The sequence below is a fragment of the Melozone crissalis genome, unplaced genomic scaffold (assembly GCF_028551555.1).
Source record: "Melozone crissalis strain CALT ecotype California unplaced genomic scaffold, PUWL_Pcris_2 ptg000019l_1, whole genome shotgun sequence".
Lineage (NCBI taxonomy): Eukaryota > Metazoa > Chordata > Aves > Passeriformes > Passerellidae > Melozone > Melozone crissalis.
In genome coordinates, this window is record NW_026535797.1 from 27199017 (window position 1) to 27223604 (window position 24588).

Consider the following 24588-nt stretch of genomic DNA (forward strand, 5'->3'; position numbering starts at 1 on the left):
TATCATTAAATTTCAGCAGATCCAGAAAGCTCAAGTATTTTTTCCAGTCTGTATTCAGCAGATCTGTCACCCATGGTTGTAGTTTTGAAAACTTGATCATTGTCTCCTAATGCTAAACTCCATTTCTTGAAACTTTGATATAATAAAATATTACTGGCATCATTGACTTTGTGAATAACAGTGGTTCTAAACACTGCTTTTACTGTAAGGACTGAAATCAATGCCTGGTTGCAGTAGCCAAGGACATTGATAGGTGAGTAAAGTCTCAACCAGAGCCATGCTTTTAAGGGAATTAAACCTCTTTATCCTGAGCCTGAATTATAGGGGGAGTGTTACATTCCATAGCAACATAATTAAGTACTTAGAGTACATAAATATTGGCATTGCTTGAGTTGCAAATTATGGGTGTGAAGCATACATGAGTAACATCTGCAGAAGTTTGTTTGCAACTGTTTACAATTTTAATTCAACTGGTTGGGTAACTCATGCTCTAGCATGTCAGTTTGGGAGCTCTGGATACACCCACCTGCTGCCCCTTTGAGCTTAGTTCCCTTCTGCAGATGAAACTAATTCTCCATTAGCAGGCAAACCCAATAGAGGAGACAAGAAATTTTTTATTGCTATGGCCCAAATCTACTGAGACTAAAGACTTGAAAACAGGCAGCATAAAAATTATTTCCTGACATTTCTTGCTCCTGCTGCTTTCACAACAGATTTTAGCTAGAGTCAGCAAATGAAGAGAAACAGTTTTTGTAGGAATACTCTGGAACAGTTTCCTGTGGTCTTATGCAAAATATCTGTCTCTAAATAGGAATCTGAAAAAAGCCAACTTAAAAGTGTAAGATAAGGGCTAGTCTATCCCCAAACTTAACCTTTTGATCTATCAGCCTTAAAAATTAATATTAATTAAAATATTATTAAATTAATATTAATTATTTAATTATTTAATTATTATTATTATAATATAATAATAATATTATTATTATATTATAATAATAATATTATTATATATTATAATAATAATATTATTAATATTATTTAATATTTAATTATTAAATTAAAATATTATTAAATTAATATTATTAAAAATTAATACTTAGTGTTTTGTGTCAGTTCAGTGTTTGTGTTGTCCAGCATGTCACTAGAGACCACCAGGTCCTCTGAACAGCACATTTTCTGGGATGGCCCCTCTGATCTTAAACTCAAAATGTATAATGAGTGATCTGCAGCTCAGTGCTGATCCTAGTTCTGCCTGTGGCCATGGGAAGCCAAGCTAGACATGGTGAATACTATTACCTTTGAATATTTCAAGGTAAGAATTTAGATAGAGTTGCAAATCATAGTTAAAAGGTATGGGAGCCTTTCAGCTTGAGGGGCCTGGGAGGGGGGCAGAAACTATAATCTCTGTTACTGCTCTTCAGGGCTGCTGAGGCATGTGGGAAGACTTAAGAAGCTGCATGAAGGAGACAGAGGGGGTATAACAGGAAAAAAATCTCTGACTCTCAAATTGCCACAACTGGAAGCAGATTCAGTCTTATGTTTTCTCAAAGTAGCATAAAATTTCAATTAGATGAGTGCTTTATCAGGATTTTTTCCCTATGCCTTAGAGTAGGTCAGTTTTAGAAACAAGTCCTTTGGAATTAGTTTCTTAGATGTTAATATCTTTTGCATTGGATATATTTCATGAAGCTTCTGTGCTGCTATAGAATGCAATTTTAGCACCTACAAAATACTGGCATTTTCTTGAGAGTTGGAAATGTGTTTTTTAGGATTGGTAAGATGAGGAACAAAGTACTCAGTGCATGGTCAGTCTGCATTGGTGATTCATGGACTACTGATCAAGCTAAAAACTAACCTGAAGGCTAATTCATTGCTTAATGACTTGTGACTCCAGTTAAAATTGGCTTATTTCAATTAAATATTCGCTTTTGCCATGAAAATTTATTGTTTTTTAAATTACTTAAAGCTAGCTTAATTTTTTTTTCTTATTCTCTTACATTGCTGTAGGAGAAATGTCTTTAACTTTCACTAAGTTGAAATCTTAGCCCTAGAAAACCTGCCTGGCTTGCAACTGTGTGCACATTCCCACATGTACCCAGTGAATGGGGATGCATCAGTGGCTTTTTCTTTTCCTCTTGTTGGGCACACATTGACTTGTACAGGAAAAGGTGTGGAAAAACCTCTTTGCCACTAACTTGGTGTTCATGGTGTTTGCTTTGGCCCATTCCAATACTGGACCACAGAGTTTTCTGTTTGTGCTGGTTTTGGCTGGAATACAGTTAATTTTCTTCAGAGGAGCTCTTACAGGGCTGTTTTGGGTTTGTGCTGAGAACACTATTGGTAGTGCTAGGATGATTTTGTTATTGCTGAGCAGCACTTAGACAGAGCCAAGGCCTTGTCTGCTCCCCATCCCACCCTGCCAGCCGGGAGGCTGAGGTTGCACAAGGAGGTTTGGAGGGGACAGCTGGTCACAGTGACCTAAGGGATATTCCACACCATATGACAGTGTGCTCAGCAATATAAAAGTCTGGTGGAGGAGGAAGGGGGGACACACCTTTGGAGTGATGGCCTTTGTCCTCCCAAGTAGCTGTGACACCAGATGGAGCCTTGCTTTCCTGGGAATGGCTGAAAAACTGCATGCCCACACAAAATGATGGATGAATTCCTTGTTCTGTTTTGCTTGCATTCATGGCTTTTGCTTTCCCTGTGTTACTGTCTTTATTTCTTAATGTTTTCTCACTTCTACCCTTTGGATTCTCCCCCATCCCACTGGGGGTGAGTAAGCAAGGAGCTGGGTGGGGCTTAGTTGCCAGCTGGGATAAAATCACAGCAGTCCTTTTTGGCAGCTGACATGAGGCTCAGTGGGTTTGAGATAGTGACAGATTTGATTGGGATGTGCTAGATCAAGCTGATAGCTGTTAGTGCATTTTAGCTGGTAATTGACAGGTGTCTGCCTGCCATGGGGCCCCTTGCCTTTCTGTGTGGCATGGCATTTGGCTTTCACTGCTTGCTGTGCTTGGGAGCATTTTGGTAACAGCACTTTTTTGAAGTAATGTAAAAGTTTAGTACACTAAAGTAGCATTGCGTGAAAGTTCCTCCACTAGTGTGGCCTGCATTTGCCAGGAAAAGCTGAGATCTTGGATTAACCAAAAAAACCCCAGTTCCAAACCCAGCTACTGGGTTCCAAAGCCCCATCTACTGTAAGAACTGGAGGAGGCAAAAAAATACTTAGAGAAGCACGTGGTTATGCTGCTCTTCCTTTTGCTTGACCAGCCCCCTCACGCTTCCCTGTGCCTTCAGTTTCCCAACATTGTGTATTACTATAAAAATAACTCACTAAAAAGGAAACATTTAACATAAATCTTAGTCCATTTCACTGGGAAACTAAACTATTCTATCTACTCAGTTGAGGGACCCAAGAAGTGAGATGAAATCCTCTTAACCAGATTAAGTCAACACTGCTACTGAGAAATGCTCACTAAACACAGCAGCATTAGCAGGATTCTGTGCAGCACTTTGATCAAGTGATGTTGGTGGGGTTAGTCATGACAGAAGTGTTGAATATGTGAATGAAAGCATGGCTGAATTCAGACATGGCTGAGCCAACAGACTGCTGCTGAACTTGGTATCCAAGAAAAAAACTTGAAGCAGCCATAACCCTGTAACTACTGCTTTTCACGTTTTAGTCAAGTTTTAGGAGTAACTTCTGTACCCAGCAAGGTACAGAAATGTGTGCAAGATTTCCAAGCGTGGTCTTTGGACAGGTAAGTTGGAAGGACATGTTAAATCAATACTGTGTAAAGAGCACTTATTTCCAGTTACCAAGTGCTGAACCAGGAAGAAATATTCTTTCTGCGGTGTGATTTCAGACTGATCTGCAACTAGACCTTAGTTCATTATTGAAATGCATCTTTCTTATCCTACAGGCGGGTTTTTTTTTCCATGAGAAGGTCGATTTCATAATGGAAAATAAAATACTCCTGTTATAAGGTTAGGCACTCTCAGAAACTGTCAATACCTGAAAAAAAACCTTAGGTGTGAGCCTTTGTTTCTGCTAGCATTTGTTGTAATACATGTTTTAAGGGTATAAGAGATCTTTTGCAGTTTGATGGGTGCTTTCTCCACTGGTGTTTCATGCTGACTGGAAGGAGCTATAAATACCAGTTAGAAACAAAAGCTGGGTCTAAGTAAACTAGAAGTTCAAAATGAAAAGCTTATACCTCATCTTTGAAAGTATTTTGAAATTGGAGAAGTACGAAGCCGTGCCCGCTCTGGGCTGGCTGTGTAAGCTTAGGGCTAATGTGACAATGACGTGTGTGTGGGAGGGGACAGAAACTAGGCTGCACTGTGGTCTGTAGTTTTCCACTTAGCTTGTGTTGAACTGTGCAGCAGATGTTTATCAAAGGCATCCTGCGAGTAACGTTTCTTTTTGCTGGCCTGCAAACGAATCAGCATTTCCCCAAATCAGATTTTTAAAGATTTTTCTTTGTTCTTTCATTTTTAAGTTTTAGAGTATGCAAACATTAGTCTGCCTTAAGTGCATAAACCTATATGATTTTGCTTAATTACTTTTCCATAGCTTGTTTCAAATAAAAAGTTCTTAAAAAGCAGCAGAGGAATCATAATTCAAAAGTTTTGCTATCAGTCATAGCCCTTTCTGCACATATAATGGTAGGGTCAGAGTAGACTGGCCAGGGCTCATTTTAAAAAGAACTGTTTGTCTTCATCTTGCACAACCTTTAGTTAAAGTGTGTCCTGCCCTAAGCATGAACACTTGTAATAAAGCTGTTTTTTTAAGTGATAATAAACTGCTGGTAACTATGCACATTGAGCTGTTCTTTGCATCCTAGTTAAGAAGGTCGAAATTGCTTGTATTTAAAAGGAAATATTATTACTTCGTCTAAGCTGTTTTGACTCCATTGAGGAGCCAAGCTGAATTTGGGCAGTTTAAATATTCTGTGACCTCTCAGTTCAGTGCTAGGCCCAGTCTGACAAACAGTGCTGGTCAGAGTTGACAACCTGTGACTGCCTGTTGCTGCTCCTGCAGTGCATTCCTTTCATTTGCTGGTTGGTGCTTCTGGCAGATTGGCTCCCCAGTCCTGAACTAAAGTGGTTTTTGTGGGGATTTTTTTGTCCAAATATGTTTTGTTGGAATGATAAACAAGAGATGAGCTGTTGTAAGTGCCAGCCGGTTATAATCAGCTTGTCCATTGTAAGGAATTTTGATATATTCATATTGGAATAAAAATAAATTTTAAAAATATTATAAAAGGTGAGAATAAATCTGTTCAATAGCTGATTTGTTAGAAACCAAAGCTTCATATTGACACTATTATTTCACCTAACATTTGCAAAACCAAATTCTTCTGTAAGCATATTTATTCAATACTGGCTTCCAAGTGCTTACCATTTAGGGACTTTTTTATTATTATGAATGTAAATAGACCAAAACCAATTCTTAATTTGTAAGCCAGTAAGCAGGATACTAGTCAGGACCGGCAGGTTTTTAGATTAGTCACCTAAATTGAAGAGTGAGGTAGCTGCTGTAATTTTACTGAATTGAGTTGGGATTTAGCACCTCAAAGCCATTCTGGACTGAAAGCAAATGTCAGGATTTGGTCTTCTCACTTAAAGATAATCATTTGATGCTGCTAAAAATTATTTTCTTCTTTCTTACTTACTTTCACCTGGTAAAAGTGCTTCCTCAAGTGTCATCCATAGGCAGCTGTTGGGTAGAACGGGGGAGCAGCATTCTTGGAAATGCCTCCTTTCTGGGTGGTGTCAACAGAAATATTAGCAGCTTTGTCTGGGGAGGGTAGGGATGCAATGTGAACCGAACATGCTAAGTTCTCATAGAGGCAAGAGGAACAAATGAAAAATAAGCATGGAAATCCTTCTCCCCCTGTGCATGCTTAGGCTTTTCAGGAAGTAGAAAAATCAAGTTGAATGGAAAATGTTTAATGTCATGGTGGAAACGTGGCATTTTATACTTCCAGTTCCTACTGGCATTAGCTCTAAGGCTAGAAGCAAGTATTGATTAAAGTATTTTTCAAACTAGATTCTCTCTTGCATTCTCATATTCCCTGCAAAAAGCCACACCCACATCAGTTTTGTAGTTCCAGTAATTAACTTAATGTTTGAGTAAATTGGCAATGCAGGATAGCTGTGTAGGATAAATGTTACATTGCACAAGGTCTCCTGTAGGAAGTCCTAAAATGGGAAAAGTTCTCAAAGGAATTAAAATACACCAGTTTCATTTGCTAGTGGGAGCTTGATTTATATGCAGATGAATATGCAAAATTGTCTTCACATCTCCTGTGTACTGTGTGAGCATGGCTGGTTCACTCAGCTCTGTCTGAGACTCGATGTGCATTCCATAATTGCACCATGAGATGCAAGCATGTCCTGATGGGAAAATCTGTGGTGTTGAGGGCCCAGTGTCCTTGTTAGACCCATTGCAAAGCTTTTATTTGAATTGGCTTTGTTTAGAGCTGATGTAGGCAGTGCCTGGGAATAGGTGGCATGAGGTAGGTGCGCTCTGGAGGTGCAGCCGAAGTCTGATGGCACTGAAAGGTGGTCAGGTCAGCATCCTCAGACCCAGTGATGCAAACCCAGAGCTGGAACTGAGCACATCTGGGAGATTTACTTGAACAGTGTTTTTTACTGATCCACATGGAAACGTTTTTGGGGGTGTATGCACACCTCAGCTGTATCACCTCTGGAACTTCATTGCAGTCACTATTTTGTAAGGTTTTCCTCTTGGTAGATTGATACACTTTGGGTAGATTGGGATTAACAGGAGGAGGGGCAGGGGGATGTGTGTCTGGGTTAGCCTGCTTCTCTCTCTGCCTTTCACAACCAAGAGAGCAGGAAATTTTTGTGAGCAGTTTGTGCTGGGAAGTGCTTGTGCCAGGCTGTTCCTTGAACTGCAGGTTTTTCTTTTCTCTTGAGCAAAGCATTTTGTTTCCAGTATTGTGGTGATAGGTCTAAACTATTGTACCCTGTCCCTTTTAATTAGACTTATTAAAGGTTTCAGGGCAAAATAGTGACCAAAACCATATGGCTTCTGCTTCTGAGCTGACCTTTGAATACATTCAGCATAAGCAGCATACAGAACATCATTGGCTATTTCTGTTAATGAATCTCATTTATTAGATTGTACTGTTTCTAAAGTTCTGTTTTCATCCTTTACTTGGGTGTTGGACCCATCATCTTGCTGTGCCCTGTGGGTCTCCTCCTGAGCTTTTAGGAAGAAAAAGCATTTTGCAGATCTTCAGAAGTTTGATGCAAAAAAGCTTCAGTGACATTTTTCCCTTGCTCCTTGTGTTGTCTAATACTCTTAAACTTTGCCTAACAGCTTGCAGTTGTCTGGCTGCATGTGTGCATAATGTGTTTTGTGTTTAAATGGAATAGCAGCTCACAATTAAGTGATCCATGGCAGTGGTTTATTGGCACTAATCTGCTACTTTGATCCAAGTAATGGAGTTGTAGTTCAGATTCTGAACACTGCAAAAACAGCTTGGTGCTGGTTTTATACTGCTGTTGGAAACTGCTGTATTCTCTGAAGTCCAAATTAACTTTTTTCTGTTCTCTAACATGGTTCAGCTTGTGCTGAATTGATACTCCATCTTCCTGTTTTGAGGTGTGATTCCTTTCTCGTTGCTCTGAGTGATGTTCATTCCTTTCCCTTTTCAAAAGGTACAGTCCATTATGAATATTTCTGTGCTTCATAACATGCTTGTTACCTTTTTCCTGTTCCAAGTGAGACATGCAGGACAGGATAGTACTTTTAATGATGAGGAATACTGAATGGTAACTCATATATTTTGTTTATTGGGGTTGTTTTTGGAACTTCTAGTTTTGACAAGCATCTGGCATACAGTGTTACTGAATGCATTTTGGATATAAATAATTCATTTATCAGGATATCTGCTGAAAATGTTCTTGAGTTTTCTTTTGACATTGTCTTCTACCTTGGAAAGCATTCTTGCCTGCAAATAGATGCTCTTCCTTGTTTTGCTAGTATTTTCTGTGTGACTCATGTCCCTGGCTCTTATTTTCTGCAATTCTGACACCTATGAATGGCAGGCAGTGCTGCATCAGTATGTGCATAGTGCCAGCTCTTGAAAATTTCAGCTTTGAGGCTTTCAGGAATGGGAGGTTAAGCATGACCCATAGATAATGCCATTTGGAGATGATCTTACAGAAGAGACAGCTCTGTGCATTTTGTAAAATCTCTGGCATTAGTCCTGGTTTTGTATCTGCACTCACCCCGCCAGAGCCACATGCAGAGTCCCACAGTACCATATGCCTTATGCCCACCCTGGAATATTTGCAGTCTTTCAGACATGTGTCTCTGTGAGCAGCTGTCAGTTCTAGATGTACGGAAAAAGGAAACTCCTCTGCTATTCAGCAGAAGCTCTTACAGCTGATTAATATTGCAGAACTTATTTGCCTTAAGAACACAGAATTCAAAGGAATTATGTACTTCCACTTGCATCTATTCCAGGTTAGTTTTGAGAGAAGGAATTATTAAAGAAAAGTCTGTGTTATTTGAATAATTGCAAGGTTTTCTTGTCTTTAAGGGAAAGTTTCTTAAATTATTGCTGCTTAAATATCAGTGCTGCTTGTTCAGGGAAGCTTGTTATCACAAGCATTTGAGTTGCCTTTTAAAAAAAACACCCCAAAACCAAACAAACCAACCTCTTTGCTTTTGTGATCAAGCCCTTCTGAAAAGTCTTTCTTCACTAGCATTCATTTGATCATTGGTACTTTTCCTGGCTTCAGTTCTGTCACACAGCAATCCAGAGCAAGTCCACACTGTGCTTGCTGCTTGATCAGTATTGGTGCAGTTTCTTTGCACTTGATCTGGAAATTCACCCCAACTCTGTGCTGCAAGGGAAAATGGGAAGGTTGCTTTAAGAGGTTCAGTTGGAAAGGATGTGTTTGCTGTGTTGAAGTCCACCTGAGTTGTAAGAGAGGCTCCAGAGTCTCTGCCTAATGTGTTACAGCTGATTAGAACATATTTCTTTGGAAAGTGGTGTTGGATATTTGCAGGTGTGTTCTGGTGGACCAGCTCTCTGCAGGCAGTGTGAGACTGACCAGATAGCAAGTGGCAGGGTATCTAAGGAAATACTGCTGGGAAGGTATGGAATCACAGGCCAATCACTTGTTTAGATCTTTTCTGATTTGAAGTGGAAGATCCTACAAGGAATGGTCACTAAAAGGAAGGCTAACCTTCCAGAGGTATTTGAGATTTTAAGGATTACTATTTCCAGCTGCACTTCAGGCACCAGGCACTGTTACAAAAGAGCTATTAAATGCAGATGTCCTCGTTTCTGAGAACAGGCATTTATTGGTGGCATTGCTTGTTTTCTTATGTAAAATGTAGCTTTTTTTCCTCTATTGCACTAGCAATGGTTAAGTTGTAAAGTGCCATGTCACAAAACACTTTGGGATGCCCTAGCTTTTGATTTAGTATGGAATTAAAGGAGATGGGAGAAGAAAAGCCCCTTTTTGACTGTTAAACAAAAAGCATACCATCTTTGGAAGCCTGTGAGCCCTGGGTATTTAGAAGGAATTTGCTTTTATCTGTTTGCCCTGCTGAACCCTTTCCTACGCATCAGCTGTTGCTCTCTGCTGAGGAGCACACACTAATGCTGTGTGGCCCTTCTGCTTGCACTGCCACAGCTGCCTGTGTACTTTGTTTGACTCCCTCCCAAGCACTGAATGTGCTTCCTGTGGGCTGGGCCTCCCTGCCCTGCGTGTGTGTGCCCAGCAGAGGTGCTGGATTTGGAAAAGCCAAGGAGCTGTGGGTGCTTCTGTGGTGTGGTCAGCAAGGGACTGTCCCAGCCACTGCCTTGCCAGGACAGGCTCAAACCCAGCCTGGCTCGGCTCCCCCTGTGCCTGCCAGGGCTGTGTTTGGCTCCTGCTGGAGCACAAGGCCTGAAGGAAAAGGAGCACACAGGTGGGGCACAGGCAGAGAATTTCACCCCAAACCAGTCTGGTTCTATAAAATGCTGTACCATGTGTGTTACTTAGCAGAGTTTGTTACTTCCTTGAATTACCCTGTCTACCATGATAGGGCACGCTCTCTTGCCAGTCTTAAATATGCTCTAAAATGAAGTGTGGAGCAATTGTGAGCAATTCAAGAAACAAAAACACTCAGTGGTTCTTTTCCATTGCAGACATCTGTGAAACTTGCCTCTTCCTTAATTTAAAAAAAAAACAACTTTGTAAATTGCCCTTCCTTTGTTCATTGCAGACCCTGAGTCAAATTCCAGATAAATATTTGCTGCTCAGAAAGATAGAAGATAAAAGAGAGTTGACATCTGAACCATTTTCTAACCTTTTTTCAAATAGTGATCCATATGACACTTTGTTCCTGTTTGTGGGCCCAGATAATAACTGAAGTATCTTGAACATGAAACTGGTTTCTCAGTTAAACTTTTTGAGCTGAACCAGATACTGTCTAAAAAAGCTTCCTTGCAAAACTGATGAAACTTCAGATAATAACCAATGTATACATGTTGATGAATGATACATGAGCACTGCTTTAGGAACATCATTTAACAATCCAAATTTCTCATGACCACACAAAAGCACGCTCAAGGGGGGAAAGGGGCTTTTCTCTTGTCTGGAGACTGGAATGGTATAGTGCTTTGGGGCTCTGAAAACCCTTAGCTGAGGCTTTAATCCTGCTAATATTCCTTGAAATTTTGTTCAGTAGGGCTTTGTCTTGTGAAGAACAGAAGGATGCAGCACAGTAGGGTTTTACTCTGCAATAGTACAGAAACCCTTGACTTAGAGAATTGCCTTTCTAGCTTTTGGCATGCTAGAGCCTTGTTGCACTGTGTGGAGTGGTGCTCAGTCCCTGGCTGGTCCTAAGGCTTGCCGCGTGTAGCCGCTCTGGGCTTGAGCTGTATTTTGGCTAAATAGTTACTACATCATATTTTGACAGAAAATGTTTATTTGAAATTCTTTTTTCACATTCAAAATGCTGTGTAACTGCTGTGAGGAAGCAGGTACTTACTCAGTTTACTTCATGCATGGCATGGGTGGGAAATGGTGAAAATTGTAATGCTGTATTAATCTAGAACAATATCGTGCAAGTAGGTTGGTAAATGTGAATGCTAGAAATAGAATTCTGTCTTTGTTTCCTCTAAAGAGTATGTTATGTTTACCAAAAATTGAAGGACAGTAAATTTTGATGCATTTTGATTTGCCTTGACACATTTTTGAGCAAGACTAAAAAAAAGACTTCTTAATTTATTAATATAGATTAAGGCATTTCGTTTGAGTGTTTTTCTTCCTCCTAGCATCAAAGTCTGTATGAGTTCTGCATTTTTGTTTCTAAACCAGTCATATTTCTACTGACATGGTGTTTGCTAACACGTTTTTTTCCCCTGAGCTGTCAGTTTTTGTCTACAGGAAGGTTTCAGACCTTTTGCCTTTGAATAAGTTTAAGAGATGAGACAACTGAAAAAATTGTTTAAATACACACATATCATGTCTTGTGCCATTTGAGTGGGTCCATATGTCTTTAAAACCATCAGAGGCTTCAAAGTCCCTCTGATTTTCCAGTACATGTGATATTGACAACTTGTGCTGCTGGGAATTCAGCAGGGAAAAAATGAGGCTTGTTTTCCTTGGTTGGCTACATTATTGCTACAGTAATTTTGAAGTGTATAGTGGCTACTGGTAATTTACTTAAGAAATAACTTTTATTTTTATCTTTTAGTCTCCCACAAAGGCAGTGTATAATGCTAGACACTGGAACCAGCCAGAATCAGAGGCTCTGCCAGCACCACCAGCTTTGAAAACTCCCAGTGTCCCAGTAAGTAGACTGTTGGTTTTTTCTCAAAAAAAAATCTAAATCTCTCCAGATTCGCTGATTTTTAATTCTTTTTATTTTTTTAAACCCAAGTTCTTGCTATCTGGTAATGTCACAGTAATTCAGAATGAGGTCCACTTTGTGATTTGAGCCACTGGAATTTGATGGAAAGGCAACTGTTAGTGGAAGTTCTGTAGAATAGGATCTTTCATATAGCTTCAACATAGTTACAAAAAATACTTCAAGTTATGTTCCTCAGTGCTGAAGTTAAGCTTTCTAATAATGGACTCCATGCCATTTTCTGAGAGAACTCCCAGGATTAATTTACTAATGAACACAGAAGTCAGCAAATTGCTGATGAAAAAGAAAAAACTTAAAAGAGCCTCATCATTTATCTTTCCTTTCTAATGGAGTAGTGCTGATGGCTGACTTGAGTCTTTAGAAACTATGAAAGAAACACCATTTTCTGTGTACAGTCAGAAATGCTAATACCAACATTTTGGATATCAAAAATACACCAGGGGTGAAAACAGCTCTTGAAGTTGTTTGTCCAAAAGTAAGTGGTTGTTTTGAGACTCAAAGTAATTGTTTTTTAACTCTTTTGAGACCCTGGGAATCCAGGGTCTTCAGCTTATATTGCAGAAATTGTTACTGATTATTCTAAGAGAGCACTGTACAATGTTAATAAATGTAATTTCATTTGGTGTCTTGCTGATACTACTGGTCTGAGAAGAGAAAATAAGAAAGTAGATATTTTTGCAGTAGTAGGTCTTCAGCTTTTGTTGTTGTCACCAGTTTGTAGTTGTTTATTTTTGTTTCTTTCTTTTGATTTTGTTTGTTGTTTTGTTTTGGTTTTTTGTTTGTTTGTTTTTGTTGTTGTTGTTGCTTTTTCCTTCCTTTTTTTTTAATTCTACCCCTGTTTGTGGTGTTCTGGTACTTCTTCCTCTTTGATTTGTGCTTGTTTCTGGTTGCCTCCTCACAGTATTCTGAACAGCCTTCTTTGGGTATTAACTGCACTGCCTGGAAAATGCAGATAACTGAGTTGAAAACAGCCATTTCCACTAGAGTCTGAGGAGAAAGCAGAAATTTCAGCCCTGGGTTTTTACTAAACCCCTTTCTCAATTTAAATTATGCACCTTTGAAGTGAAGGTTTTGTTGCTTGCTGAATCTCTTGGTGCTATTTTTTGTGAAGTACTCTGCTAGCTGACTTAAGGGCAGATTTTGTGTGAGTCTTGTCAGACAGACTTTGAATATGGCTTTTTCAAGCTAAGGAAATGTCTGTTTCATTCATTCAGACAGTCACTTTCTATTCTGTCAGACTTCCACTTTGTATCTGGAACCATCAGAATATTAATGCAGGAATGTAGTAGAGGTTTGGCTGAGCAAACCACTGAGGGGAATTTGTATGTGCTGCTCATGTTATGATGTACATCTGAAGTTGCTTCAGACATGGTTTTTAACCATGATTTACATGTGTGTAATACTTCAAAGTGACAAGGTAAATGAGCCTTGAGCCAAATGTTCAGTGATAGTTCCTGCACATATATCCTGCCTCTTTAATTTCTGTAGAAATTTCTCACCTGAAGGTTGGGAGAAGTCTGTCTCAGGTTTATGGTGAGAAACTCCCATCATGCAATCTGCTTATGCCAAGTACTCTCTTAGGGCCTCTCCAAGTGCCCTTGGAGTTTGCTTTGAAGGGGCAGCCATTAACCAAGACTTGGATGAGATCCTTCAGTGGCTCTCCTGTGTTCACAGACTGATAAGATCAGTGCTCCAGTATGTGCTCTAAACCGGTTTTTCAGGGTGGTTTATTTACCATTTCACCACTGGTGATTGAGTGAACACTGAAATGCCACCCTGATAGAGGCAGAATGTAAAGAATACTTCAGTAATATAGCAGCTTCTTCTGGCTTTTATTTTAATTTTGTCTCTCAATGTACAGTGCACAAGAAGGCTTTCTCTCCAGCTCTCCCCTGGAGTAACAGGTCATGCATCTTCTATGCCTGCATGTTAATTTTATTTTTTCAGCCACACTTCTAAAATATTCTCATTTTTCTGTGTAAGGAAGCTAAGTACATGATGTTACTGAGAGATTGAGGGTGAGTAAATGGCCATTGGAATTGGCACTTGTACATTTAGAATTTGGCACTTGGATGTCTTTTTCCATACAGCCTTGTTTGCTGTAGTTTGTGTTCATAATAGATTTTGTGCCAGAGAAGTAAATCTGAAGATAAGCTGCACTTCAGCTTGTAGTGGCCTCAAACTAATACAGCAAAGTTGAGGAGAAAGCTGTAATATTTGCTGGAGTTGTCTGGAAACCTGTCAGTAGTTATTCTAGACCTAACATCAAGTTCTCTCCTCCCTGTCGAACAGGTTCTGCTGTATTTTATGCCATGATATGCTCCTAAAATATTTAGCAGCACAAATAAGAGAATACTAAGAGTGTGCTCTACCTGGTTTGAAGCCTCTCAAGACTCTGTGTGGCTTTGATTGTGCTGCTACACAGTGGGTACTGGTATTCTCCTGCTCCAGGCCAGGTGGAGTTTGCAGTGTGAGGCTGGAGGGTTGGACAGCAGTGCAGTGTCCTGGGGCAGGCAGGGCCAGAGCAGCTGGCACAGAGCTCTGCAGGCCAGGCTGGGCTGGGGCAGGGCTGGCTCAGGGCTCTGCTCCCATCCAGAGCCAGCTGCTTCCTCAGGGCTTCATAGTGCAACCAGCCTGGGAATCCCTGGGAGTGCACAGGGGTAAGAGACTTCAAGGAGTAACAAATAAACACTGAATTTGGTTGGTTTTCTTACCCTGAAGCTTAAGAAATCAATATAAAGGACATTTTATTCTTCCACTGGTTTTAGTTTCAGAATTCCACTGGAGCTTTCCTGATACTTGGAAATGTTTTTGTTTTTTTGTTTTTTTTTTTTTTTTTTTTGCATTTAAGAGTAGACACATTGTCACACAGCTTAAGTACGTACATCTTGGTAGTGCAAGGCAAGGACTAAATGGTCCCAAAATGTGAATTTGACAATTGCACACCTGTACTGTTTCCTGATGTATTTAGTGTATGTTTTCATGCTCAAAACATCTGCCCATTTTAGCACTTTCTTATTAATAGGTAAGGCTATCTTCAAAGGAGGCAATTCATAAAGATGATGGAGTTTTTAAGGCTCCTGCACCACCTCCCAAAGTGATAAAAACTGTGACAATACCTACTCAGCCCTATCAAGAGATAGTAACTGCATTGAAATGTAGGAAAGAAGACAAAGAAGTAAGTATTCTTAACAAATTTTTAAGATAAAGAATTACTAGTAATCCTAACTACTGAAGGAACAGTGTCAAAACACAATTTGGCTTTCCGATTAAAAATAATATTTTGAATGGCCTTTATTAACATCTTAATGTTTCCTTGCACTTAAAACTGAATAGATTTTTAAACTGTACTTGTCAAGTTTATTATAAATCCCAAGAGCAACTTACTTAGGTCAAAATATTTGTCTTTTCCAGTTATACACTGTTGTTCAGCATGTAAAGCACTTCAATGATGTAGTGGAATTTGGTGAAAATCAAGAGTTCACAGATGATATTGAGTACTTGCTAAGTGGATTGAAGAGCAATCAGCCCCTAAACACACGTTGCCTTAGGTAAGACATCTAATACAAAACATGGAACCTGTCTTTGAAGGAGATACTGAATTAAATATGCATTAGAGAAGTGTCCATGCTTTAAAATTTCATGGACATTTACCTGGCACTTCTGCGATGAAGAGTAAAATTTGAACATAATAATTAAGATTGTGTATTTTGAATAATCATGAACAGTATGGCTATGAAGATGAAATGGTAAATTGTGCAGTAAGAGACATCTTTGACACACTTGTTATCCTTGCTGTAAATTAAAAAAATACTTTCTAATAACTTGTTCATGTAGTACCTCTTATGTGTGAAATCTGTTCTGTTTTCAATGCAAATTCAATTCTGAAATAAAATCCCTAGGACTGCAGAGTTTGATGAAAATCTAGAACAGAGGTAATAGTGAGATGTTGTTTAACTTCAGCTGCCTCTTCTTTATCTTCTATTAAGAAATAACATAACTGGCAGCCACTAAAAGGACTGAAGCCTGAATATTAATTGGCAAGTTCCTTAACTGGTCTTGGACTACTCTTCATATTCAAGTTACAAATTATTGTGAAGTTGGCATCAAAAATGTTAACCTTACTTTGAAGAATTTTGTGACTTGATACCGGTATCAATTGGCTGGACATGAAAGTAATTGTAATAACGTTAAATAAAATAACCATGCAATAATATTTTTATATACCTAAATTTTCCTTTCCGTTCAGTTAAACTAAAATAGTAGAGAAAGAAAAGCTTGAATCATAGAGAGAGGTGATGGCAGTGCTTTGTGATTTGACTGTGGCTGAGAAGAAGCTTTCTATGCCTCTAAGAGAGCTACTTTAAAATTTATTTGTTCCTCAGAAATTAGCAATTAATATTGTTGCTGGAGTATAAGAATGAGAACTCTATCACCAGTTTGTTTATACACTATAATAAGAATAAATTAATATAATGACAGTTTAGGAATAATTTTCATACGAGTGCTCCTTATTTGCTCATGTGGCAAAATTAATCAGAATTTTAACTAATTTGTCACAAATTTTTATAATGGAATGTAACTTACATAAGCACAACAAAAAAATCTTTTTTTTTCAGTTAACACATTAAAAGAAAAGTGTTTTTGCAAAGGAAATCAATGTGTAAGGATAGGAGTAGACATAAGAGACTCAAGCAGGTCGGTAAGCTCTAACTGGTGCTGTTGTGGTTGGAGACAGAAAGCCCCCTTGTTCTTTTAAACACCTTACTGTGTGAATTTCTCAGAGGCAGGTTCCTCAGCAGTCCTGGAAGACTTCATTGCAGAATCACTCCCACATTAGTGCACATTTAAAAGCAATGTATTTTTAGCAGTTGTTATGTTGCACTCTGCTAGAAATGGCAGGCAGCTTACTGAGAAAGCTCAGGGAAAAATGCCATTTTTAAAATAAACTGTTATACTGGTCAGTGATTACTGATACATTTGTCAGATCTTCTCTGAAATCTATAGTGTTTCCATCAATTATAAATGCAGCAATAAACATAAAAAGAAGTTTTATGGAGGCATAAGTGAGACTAGTCAGTTAATAAGATAAGCACTAGATAGCCACGGAAGCTCACATTTACAATTTCTCATAATGTCTTGGTCCATAAAGAGCTCTCCCATGTCTCTAAATCAGAGCTTCATGCTTAATCCATGGCATTTTACTTTCAATTTAACTATTGGAAATTTTCAGCTTTTTTTTTTAAGAAGCAAATTGAGGCTGCCCTTTAAAATCCTGATGTTAGCCAAGCTTAAACTAAAGCAGGCATAGTTTGGTGCTGATAAGCAACTTGAATAAAACACTGCTCACCAGTCACTGTTCACGAATTGCAAACCTGCCTTAGACAAATTTTAGAAGAAACATTCCAGCAGTTTACCAAGGTCTGAGGCACGTGGTCAGTCCTGTGTTGAAGACTTATCTGCTGTTCTTGTTGGGTGTGTTCATTTCAGTGGTTCTAACCCAGTTCATTCTCTCCAGTGTAATCAGCTTGGCGACCAAGTGTGCCATGCCCAGCTTCCGAATGCATCTGCGGGCACACGGGATGGTGGCCATGGTGTTCAAAACACTGGATGATTCCCAGCACCATCAGGTATGGATCCACTGTGCATTTCATTGGAGTTTGGTGATACCTGTTCTGCTGGATGGGGATTTTGTTCAAGGTCAAGCATCCAGTATATTGTGTACTGGTTTGTGTATGTATATATATTTATAGATATAGTATAGTCTATCTAATGGTGCCTCTGGGATCAGTGGCTCCATTTTAGGGAGCACTCATTAGTGGCATAAAAAATTAGAGCATCTGTGTTCCACTGACAAACTCCTTATTCCACTGTTCATGGGCTTCTGGGTTTGGAAATTATTTTTTTTTAAAAATAGGGATTTTGTAAAAATGGACTGTGATTTGGATTGCTGTTTTACTTATTCTCTTAAGCTTTTACAGAGTTTTACTGTTGTATTTTAAATTCTTTCAAATACATTTTAAAGGAATCCTTCCTCCTTATATTTAGAGGTGGCTCTCAGTGCTCATCTCCAGACTTGCTTGTATGGGAATTACCACCTCTTCTGTAGCTGTTGTAGGGATTTTTTCATGTCTTGTGCTTGTCTCCTTGAGCACTGCTGTAATTGCAGGTTTAGGATTCCCTGAGCATATATAATGTTCTGTTGGATTCTAGGAAAGGTAAGTTTCATCTGTGTATGGTAACATGACCTGAGAGTTAAACTGAAGCAGTTTGGTTTTCCTTCTTATCGATGTTACCTCTGTGGGGTATCCCTTGAGATATTTTTACAAAAGCTGGAAAGATGAGATTTTACTTGAAATGGGTAGTAACTATGTATATCAGTCAGGTTTATAATTTTCTGTAATAGCTCTAGAAGAATGGCACACAATGCAGAATGCAACTTTGCACCCCCAGAAATAGACATTTCAGAGATGGTATTTGACATCTTACCGTGGGTGGGGGGAAAAAGCTGTAGTTTAAGTAACTGTTTTAGAACAATAGCTTATTTTCCATTTCCCTCAAAAATTAGCAATGGCTAATTGTAAAACATAGGCACCAGGTTCAATGAGTTCATTATTTTGTGAGCTGTCAAAATAGTGCCAAGTGATACTAGAAATAAATGAAGTACAGTCACTCTATTTAGGACAGTTGCCACCACTGAGTTGCAGGAGATCAGCAGAGGACAGCTACAGTTCCCTGGAAAATGTACAAGCTTGCTTGGGTGTATTTTTGGCTGTCTTTTAACAGTTACCATTATTCCTTCATTTTCAAAAGAACTAGCACATGCAGTTGAAAAGGAAATTGCATGCTATTATTAGTCTGCAGTAACAAAAAGCATTGATTATATTCACTATTTTCAGTATATTTGATGAAATGCTCCCTTTTGTCAAAGAAAAAAATTGATAGTTAATGTTTGAATATCGTTACAGTACATCCTTGCTACAGGTTTTACATTATTGTGAAATTACTGATTTTTCAAACTACTCTTGATAAATGGTAATGGGTATGCCCTAACTACTGACAGTATGTGCTTCAAGACTAACATATCTGGATAAGCTCACTGTCTATACTACCCTTTCATTCACTAATTATTTCACTGATACTTTATTTTTTTCCAAATTAATAGAAATTTTTCCACTAAATCTCAGTTCAGAGTAACTGAAGAACAATAAATCACACTGAGCTTTGCATGCATGGCTCAAATCCCTGTAAGATAAATAAGAACTGAGCTAAAAATGCACAGTTATTTGGTTAGTATTTTCTTAAAGTATTTTGAAGATGGGAAAACTGCCACAATGACACTGTTAATGGAAACAAATATGAACTTATACTGCATTCATTGTTCTAATGCAATAGAATAGACTGAGTGTACAGGGGACTTCTAACATTTCCATAAGGAGTATAAAGTAGCAGTTGCATACTGGCAGTTGGCATTTCTTGAACCAGCAGGGAAAACAAAATGCCATCTATCTTACAGAGCTTTGTCCAAAAATAACAACGTGAAAATTACTTGTTCCACCAAATTTTTCTTGTGGACTTGTGTTTAAGCATAAGTTTTTAATTGGCTTGTCTCTTCAGTGGTACTCTGTAAAGATTTTGAAGCATTATTAATTTTTAAAATAAAAACTATATTTCCATTATAGCTGTCAGTAGTTAAGCACATAAATGTGGTTTTATAATGTCTTCAGCATGAGAATAACTTAAAAAAAGATAAAAGTGCATTATATGTAGTGCTGAACCCTAGAAAATAACCATCTGTTCCCACAAGCTGGAGTATAAATAGAACAAGCAAGAGAAGACAAGGATGAGAGTGGGTGTAAGTGGTCTGCCATTTCTGGAGTGTATGTTCAAACTAGGATGTTTTCCTGAATTCTGAAGAGGTATGGAGTGCAAATCCATAGTTAGATACTCCATGAAATTTGTCTAGAGCAAATTGTATTTATTTTACTTTTTTTCTCTTCTCTGCATTTATTTGGAAGCAGAATGTGTTTTATGCATCTTGAGGAGTAGAGTGGGATGGGGGAGGCTCACCTGAAAATATCACTCTTCTACTGCAGTCTGTAAGGGTGGCATTTGGAAGGATTGATTTGGTTCTTTGGTTGGGTTTTTTTGTTCTTTTAGAATACTGATCAAATATGGGTTGTAAGAACAATTTTCCCCTCATTCCAAACTCAGAATTGTCTGTATGGTAGGGCATGAGATAGCTTTCAATCAGTGTGGTTAATTAAGCTGTTACAAAAGATCAGAGCAAAATGTAGAATTGTTTTATTTGAGATGAAGACTATAGGGACTAGGAAAAATCAGCTTTCCAAAACCCTTATCACTGGTATGAAGCTAAAGCAGGTTTGTTCCATGCTGTAAGCACCATTCACATTTGAAATCCTTACTTTTATATCATCAGTATTTTCCTGCTGCACATCAGTATTTGGAGGCTTACTGGCCAGAATCTCTGCTGTGTGTGTGCTGTGGCAGGAACCTGGTTCTTTGTGCTTTCCCAGCTGCCCTCCTGCAGCCTTAAAACTCCTGCATCTTGTCTTGGTGATCTGATCCCATTAAGTGTCTTGAAACCTGGGTAGCTAGCCTGAAGGGGAATGTTGGCAGAGCTGATGCAGAGGGAAAAAGAGCCATTACTCCTTTCATAGTGGAAAGCTGGTATGATGGAAAAGAAGGGAACCTGGAACAGGCAAGGGCTTGATACACATACTTAGAGTGAGTGTGATTGCCCTTACCAGGCTTTGGAGTATCTGTAAAGCATTTCTGAGTAAGGATCTAAGAACAGTCTCTGAGTGTTTGAAATAAATAATAATGGCAGCCCAGATTGTAAATCCAGCACCTTCCCTCTGTGAACTGCTGCATACTTTGTAGTTGATAGAAACTCTCTTGGGAACTTCAGCATTTTTTTAAACCAGGAAACTCACCTAGATAGTGCTGGTCATTAAAATATAGTTCTTTATAGATGTTGAAGTCCCACATTGGCTGAACAATAATTAGCTAACCTTTGTTTCCTCTGGAATGTGTGCATTCCTGTGTCCTGTTTTACCACTGCCATTCTGGAAGAACCCAGTTCTTTAAGGAACCTGACATGTACAGTTTAAGCCAGCTGCAAGTAAATGAAGAGTAAACAATTTCTGTGATTAAAACAATGAAATTGCAAGGCTGATGGGAGAAAGTTATTGAAAATGAAAGGTAAACAATGTATACCTTCTGCAGACAGGTCACATAGATGCTTTCTGCCTTACATCTGGCAAGGCTGAAGTAGTGATAAAAGGCTGGGGTAGCCTTTGGAAACTCTTCCTTCCTTCAGTAGTTCAAATGCATCTTTGGTAGTTGGTCAGATTGAAGTCCTTATTCACCTGAGGATTTCCTAACTCAGACAGGAAGGAGTTTTGACATAGCTTTTGATAGACTGTCAGCTGCCTAATCCTGCCTTGGAAATGCTGATACTGCTTAGTATGACCAGGTATGATTATTACTTCTAAAATAAACAGAGTAGATGTTGATTGCTTTGATGGTTGGCTGAACTCTAAACAAGATGTTAATCTGCTGTGACACAGAGTTCTGCTCTTTCCTGTTGAGCTGTACAACATTTATACTCCAGAATTAGTTTGTTTCCATATTTATCTTATACAGAAACAATTGTTTCTGTAACTCCTCCAGTTATTGACAGAGGTTTCTGACAGTTTTGTGCCCAGCACACCTCTGTTCCCAGTGAGCATTTCTCCTCTTTCCTGTAACTTGGAGCTCAGTGCTCTCAGTCCAAGTGCAGTACTTAGACACCAGGGATGGATGGCTTTGCTTCACTGCTGTCTGTCCCTTCCTGGCAGTCATTTTCTGCCTTGGCTTTTCTGGAACCTCATAAAAGTAGAATTTAATTCTTTCTTCAAGAAGAATCAAGTATTCTTTAGCCAGTTAGATGTGCCTGTATACCAATTCTGTATAAGATATGGGTGGTCAAGTTAATAATGTTTATGTGTTAAGGACTGATGGGGATGGACAGTGAAGCTGGTTTACACTCTGACTACTTCTGAAAAGCAGAATTCCCCTGGGAAGAAAATGTGTTTATGCTGGAAAAGTTTGGATAAACTATTAACTGACAGACCCATTTGGCAGAATCAGAATTTATGTCCCGAGGCACTCCCTCTCTGCAGACAGTGTCCCCATCATCTCTGGATTTTCTGGTGCTGTCACCAGTTCATCCCCTCAAACCAGAATGTTCACCTACCTTGCCATGTACCCTGAGCTGGAGTTACTGTTTCTTGCTCTGTCTGCAGCATTGAGTCTCTAAAAAGTAGAAATCCCTGCTTTTCTATGAGGGCTTTGTAAATATATTGAGTGTTTTATGTCTCAGTTTTATTTGTCAGGAGAATGCATTAGTAACTTGCTAGAAGGAACCTCCATTCAACAGTGGGTGCTCATGCAAGTGCTAAGACTGGGGCTCTGTCAGGCATTTTCTTTTATGAATCTTCAGCTTGTTTATTAAAAATAATGAAAGGTCTGCCTCTGAGATGTTAGTAAAAGCTAACTGTTTTTTGGTTTTTTTTATTTCTCCCAACCCAAGAATTTGTCCCTTTGTACAGCAGCACTAATGTACATCCTTAGTAGAGATCGCTTGAACATGGATTTAGACAGAGCTAGTCTAGACCTGATGATACGGCTTCTAGAATTGGAACAAGATGCTTCCTCTGCCAAGCTGCTGAATGAAAAGGACATGAATAAAATTAAGGAGAAAATTCGGAGACTGTGTGAGACTGTTCACAACAAACATCTTGATCTCGAAAACATCACGGTGGGTAACATGCTTTTATTGGAAAGCCTTCACAGTTGTGGAATGCCTAATAAAATGGAATTTGCAAGCATCATCCTTCATTTCACATCCCCAGCAAAGGATTCCTGCTGTTTCATCTGCCTTTTATGTATACCTGACTTCACTGCAAGTGTTTTCTTCAAATTTGAAATTTCCTTTTTCAAAAGTTATTAGTAGGATAAAGTTAGGATGTTCTTCACCTGAGTTTGTGTTTGCCCTTGCTAAGGGTAGCTACAGGGAGCAGTTGCAAACAAGTAACAATAACTGTGTTTGAAACCCACACTTAGATGTACTCCATTTCTTTGCCTAAGTTTTATAAGTACTTTCACAAACGGGGGTTTGTGCATGGGAGTAAGAGTATTGTGTACTAAATTAAAACTGTGGTGCAGGTTTTGACATTTAAAAAAAACCTATCCTGCACAAGCTGATTTTTCCCTACCCAAAGTGTGGTGGCAGTTCTGTTGCTTACCATGAATGTGGATGAATTTCTTCCTTCCTTTCTCAAACATACTTGTTCTTTATGAAAATACCTTCATCTGTAGCAGAATGAGCTGGCTGTATTTAGGTTCTGTTTAAAAAGAAATTGGATGCAATCATCAAGCTAGCTTAGAAAATAAAAAGGCTAAGTTGCAAGGTTTTTTAGAAGAGTGTATTTTAAGAATTGATTGACAGATTGATTAGATGAGTGGCCATAAATGACAAAAACAGTTAATGTGTCTTTGCTTTTGCCATATTCCAGTATAGTTGATGTTAGTATAATCTTAATTTTTTGACATGCTGTAATACATTCTTTTCAAGATTCTTATTAGGGTTTTTGCCATTTTTTCTGTAATGCTTGTACCCTTTTTTCTGTAACGCTTATACTCAACGGGAGAAGCTTCTGATTTATTGCTTATGAAGTGAGCTTTTCAGAGCTTTGTCTGTGCAAGTAATGTTCCAGCTCCTGGCAGTAATCTGCAGTCAGGATTGTGTTCCATATTCAGTTGGACTAAAAGATGTGCCTTGTTGAGCTGGCACTTTGTTCTGTAGCTTTTGGGACTTCTGTGTCACTTTAGGAAGAGTTTCTTTGGGGTGTTTTCTCTTGAAATTCTGGGTATTGAACAGAGAGCTGAATTGATATGAAGAGGCACTGTTCTGTAGCTTTAGCAAGAGCTGAATTTTGGGTGAGGAAGACAATATACATGACATCATTGTTAACTTTGGTAATCAGGTTGTGGTGACAATGGAATACAAATTGCAATTTTTAGGCTTGTTTCATACAAAGACATGAAAGGTGCTGGTAGGGAGCTTGAATTAACTTTCTGGCCTTGGAAATCTGCAGAGAAAGAAAGAGATGAGATTATATTCTGCACTTCAGTTTACAGTCTGAAAATACCACCACAGAAGGAAATCTATTCTCTAGGTGGTGATTAGCTAGGATTTGGTATAATCAGAGTCTTCTTTCAGTGCTGTTTTGGCACTGAAGGCAGCTCACATAGCAGAGTTTGTCAGTGCCAGGATATCTCTTGCACTATAAAATGTAAGACAGCTCCCTTTATTAAGCATGGAACAGCTGGTGCAGGTTCCTCATCGCTAAAGCATCCAGCCACAAAGACCACTGTCTCCTGCTTGAGCTTTTCTCATATTCATAATCTGATCTAGCCTGTTGCTTTTTTATGAACTGCAATTCTGTTCTTGTTTTTTCTTAGACATGGATTTTAAAAGGAGAGGATATATCAAAAGGGTCTCTGTCTTGTGAGGAAGTTGTTCATGAGTAAAGAGCATTAATATCCTTGGCCATCAGTTTCAGCTGCCTTATTTGAGGGTTTTTCCCTGAGGCAGCTCTATTTCT

At 38.8% G+C, this 24588-nt stretch overlaps 1 protein-coding gene across 4 annotated transcripts in view; it reads left to right on the forward strand.

Moving 5' to 3' along the window:
* WAPL (WAPL cohesin release factor) overlaps nucleotides 1-24588 on the forward strand; it is a 134612-nt gene that overhangs the window by 95846 nt on the left and 14178 nt on the right. For all 4 annotated transcript variants that reach the window (XM_054276851.1, XM_054276850.1, XM_054276852.1 and 1 more), the window contains 5 exons: nucleotides 11741-11836; nucleotides 14940-15092; nucleotides 15329-15465; nucleotides 17433-17544; nucleotides 22512-22739. In XM_054276851.1, the coding sequence (XP_054132826.1) occupies nucleotides 11741-11836; nucleotides 14940-15092; nucleotides 15329-15465; nucleotides 17433-17544; nucleotides 22512-22739 (726 nt within the window). The remainder of the gene's footprint in view (nucleotides 1-11740; nucleotides 11837-14939; nucleotides 15093-15328; nucleotides 15466-17432; nucleotides 17545-22511; nucleotides 22740-24588) is intronic.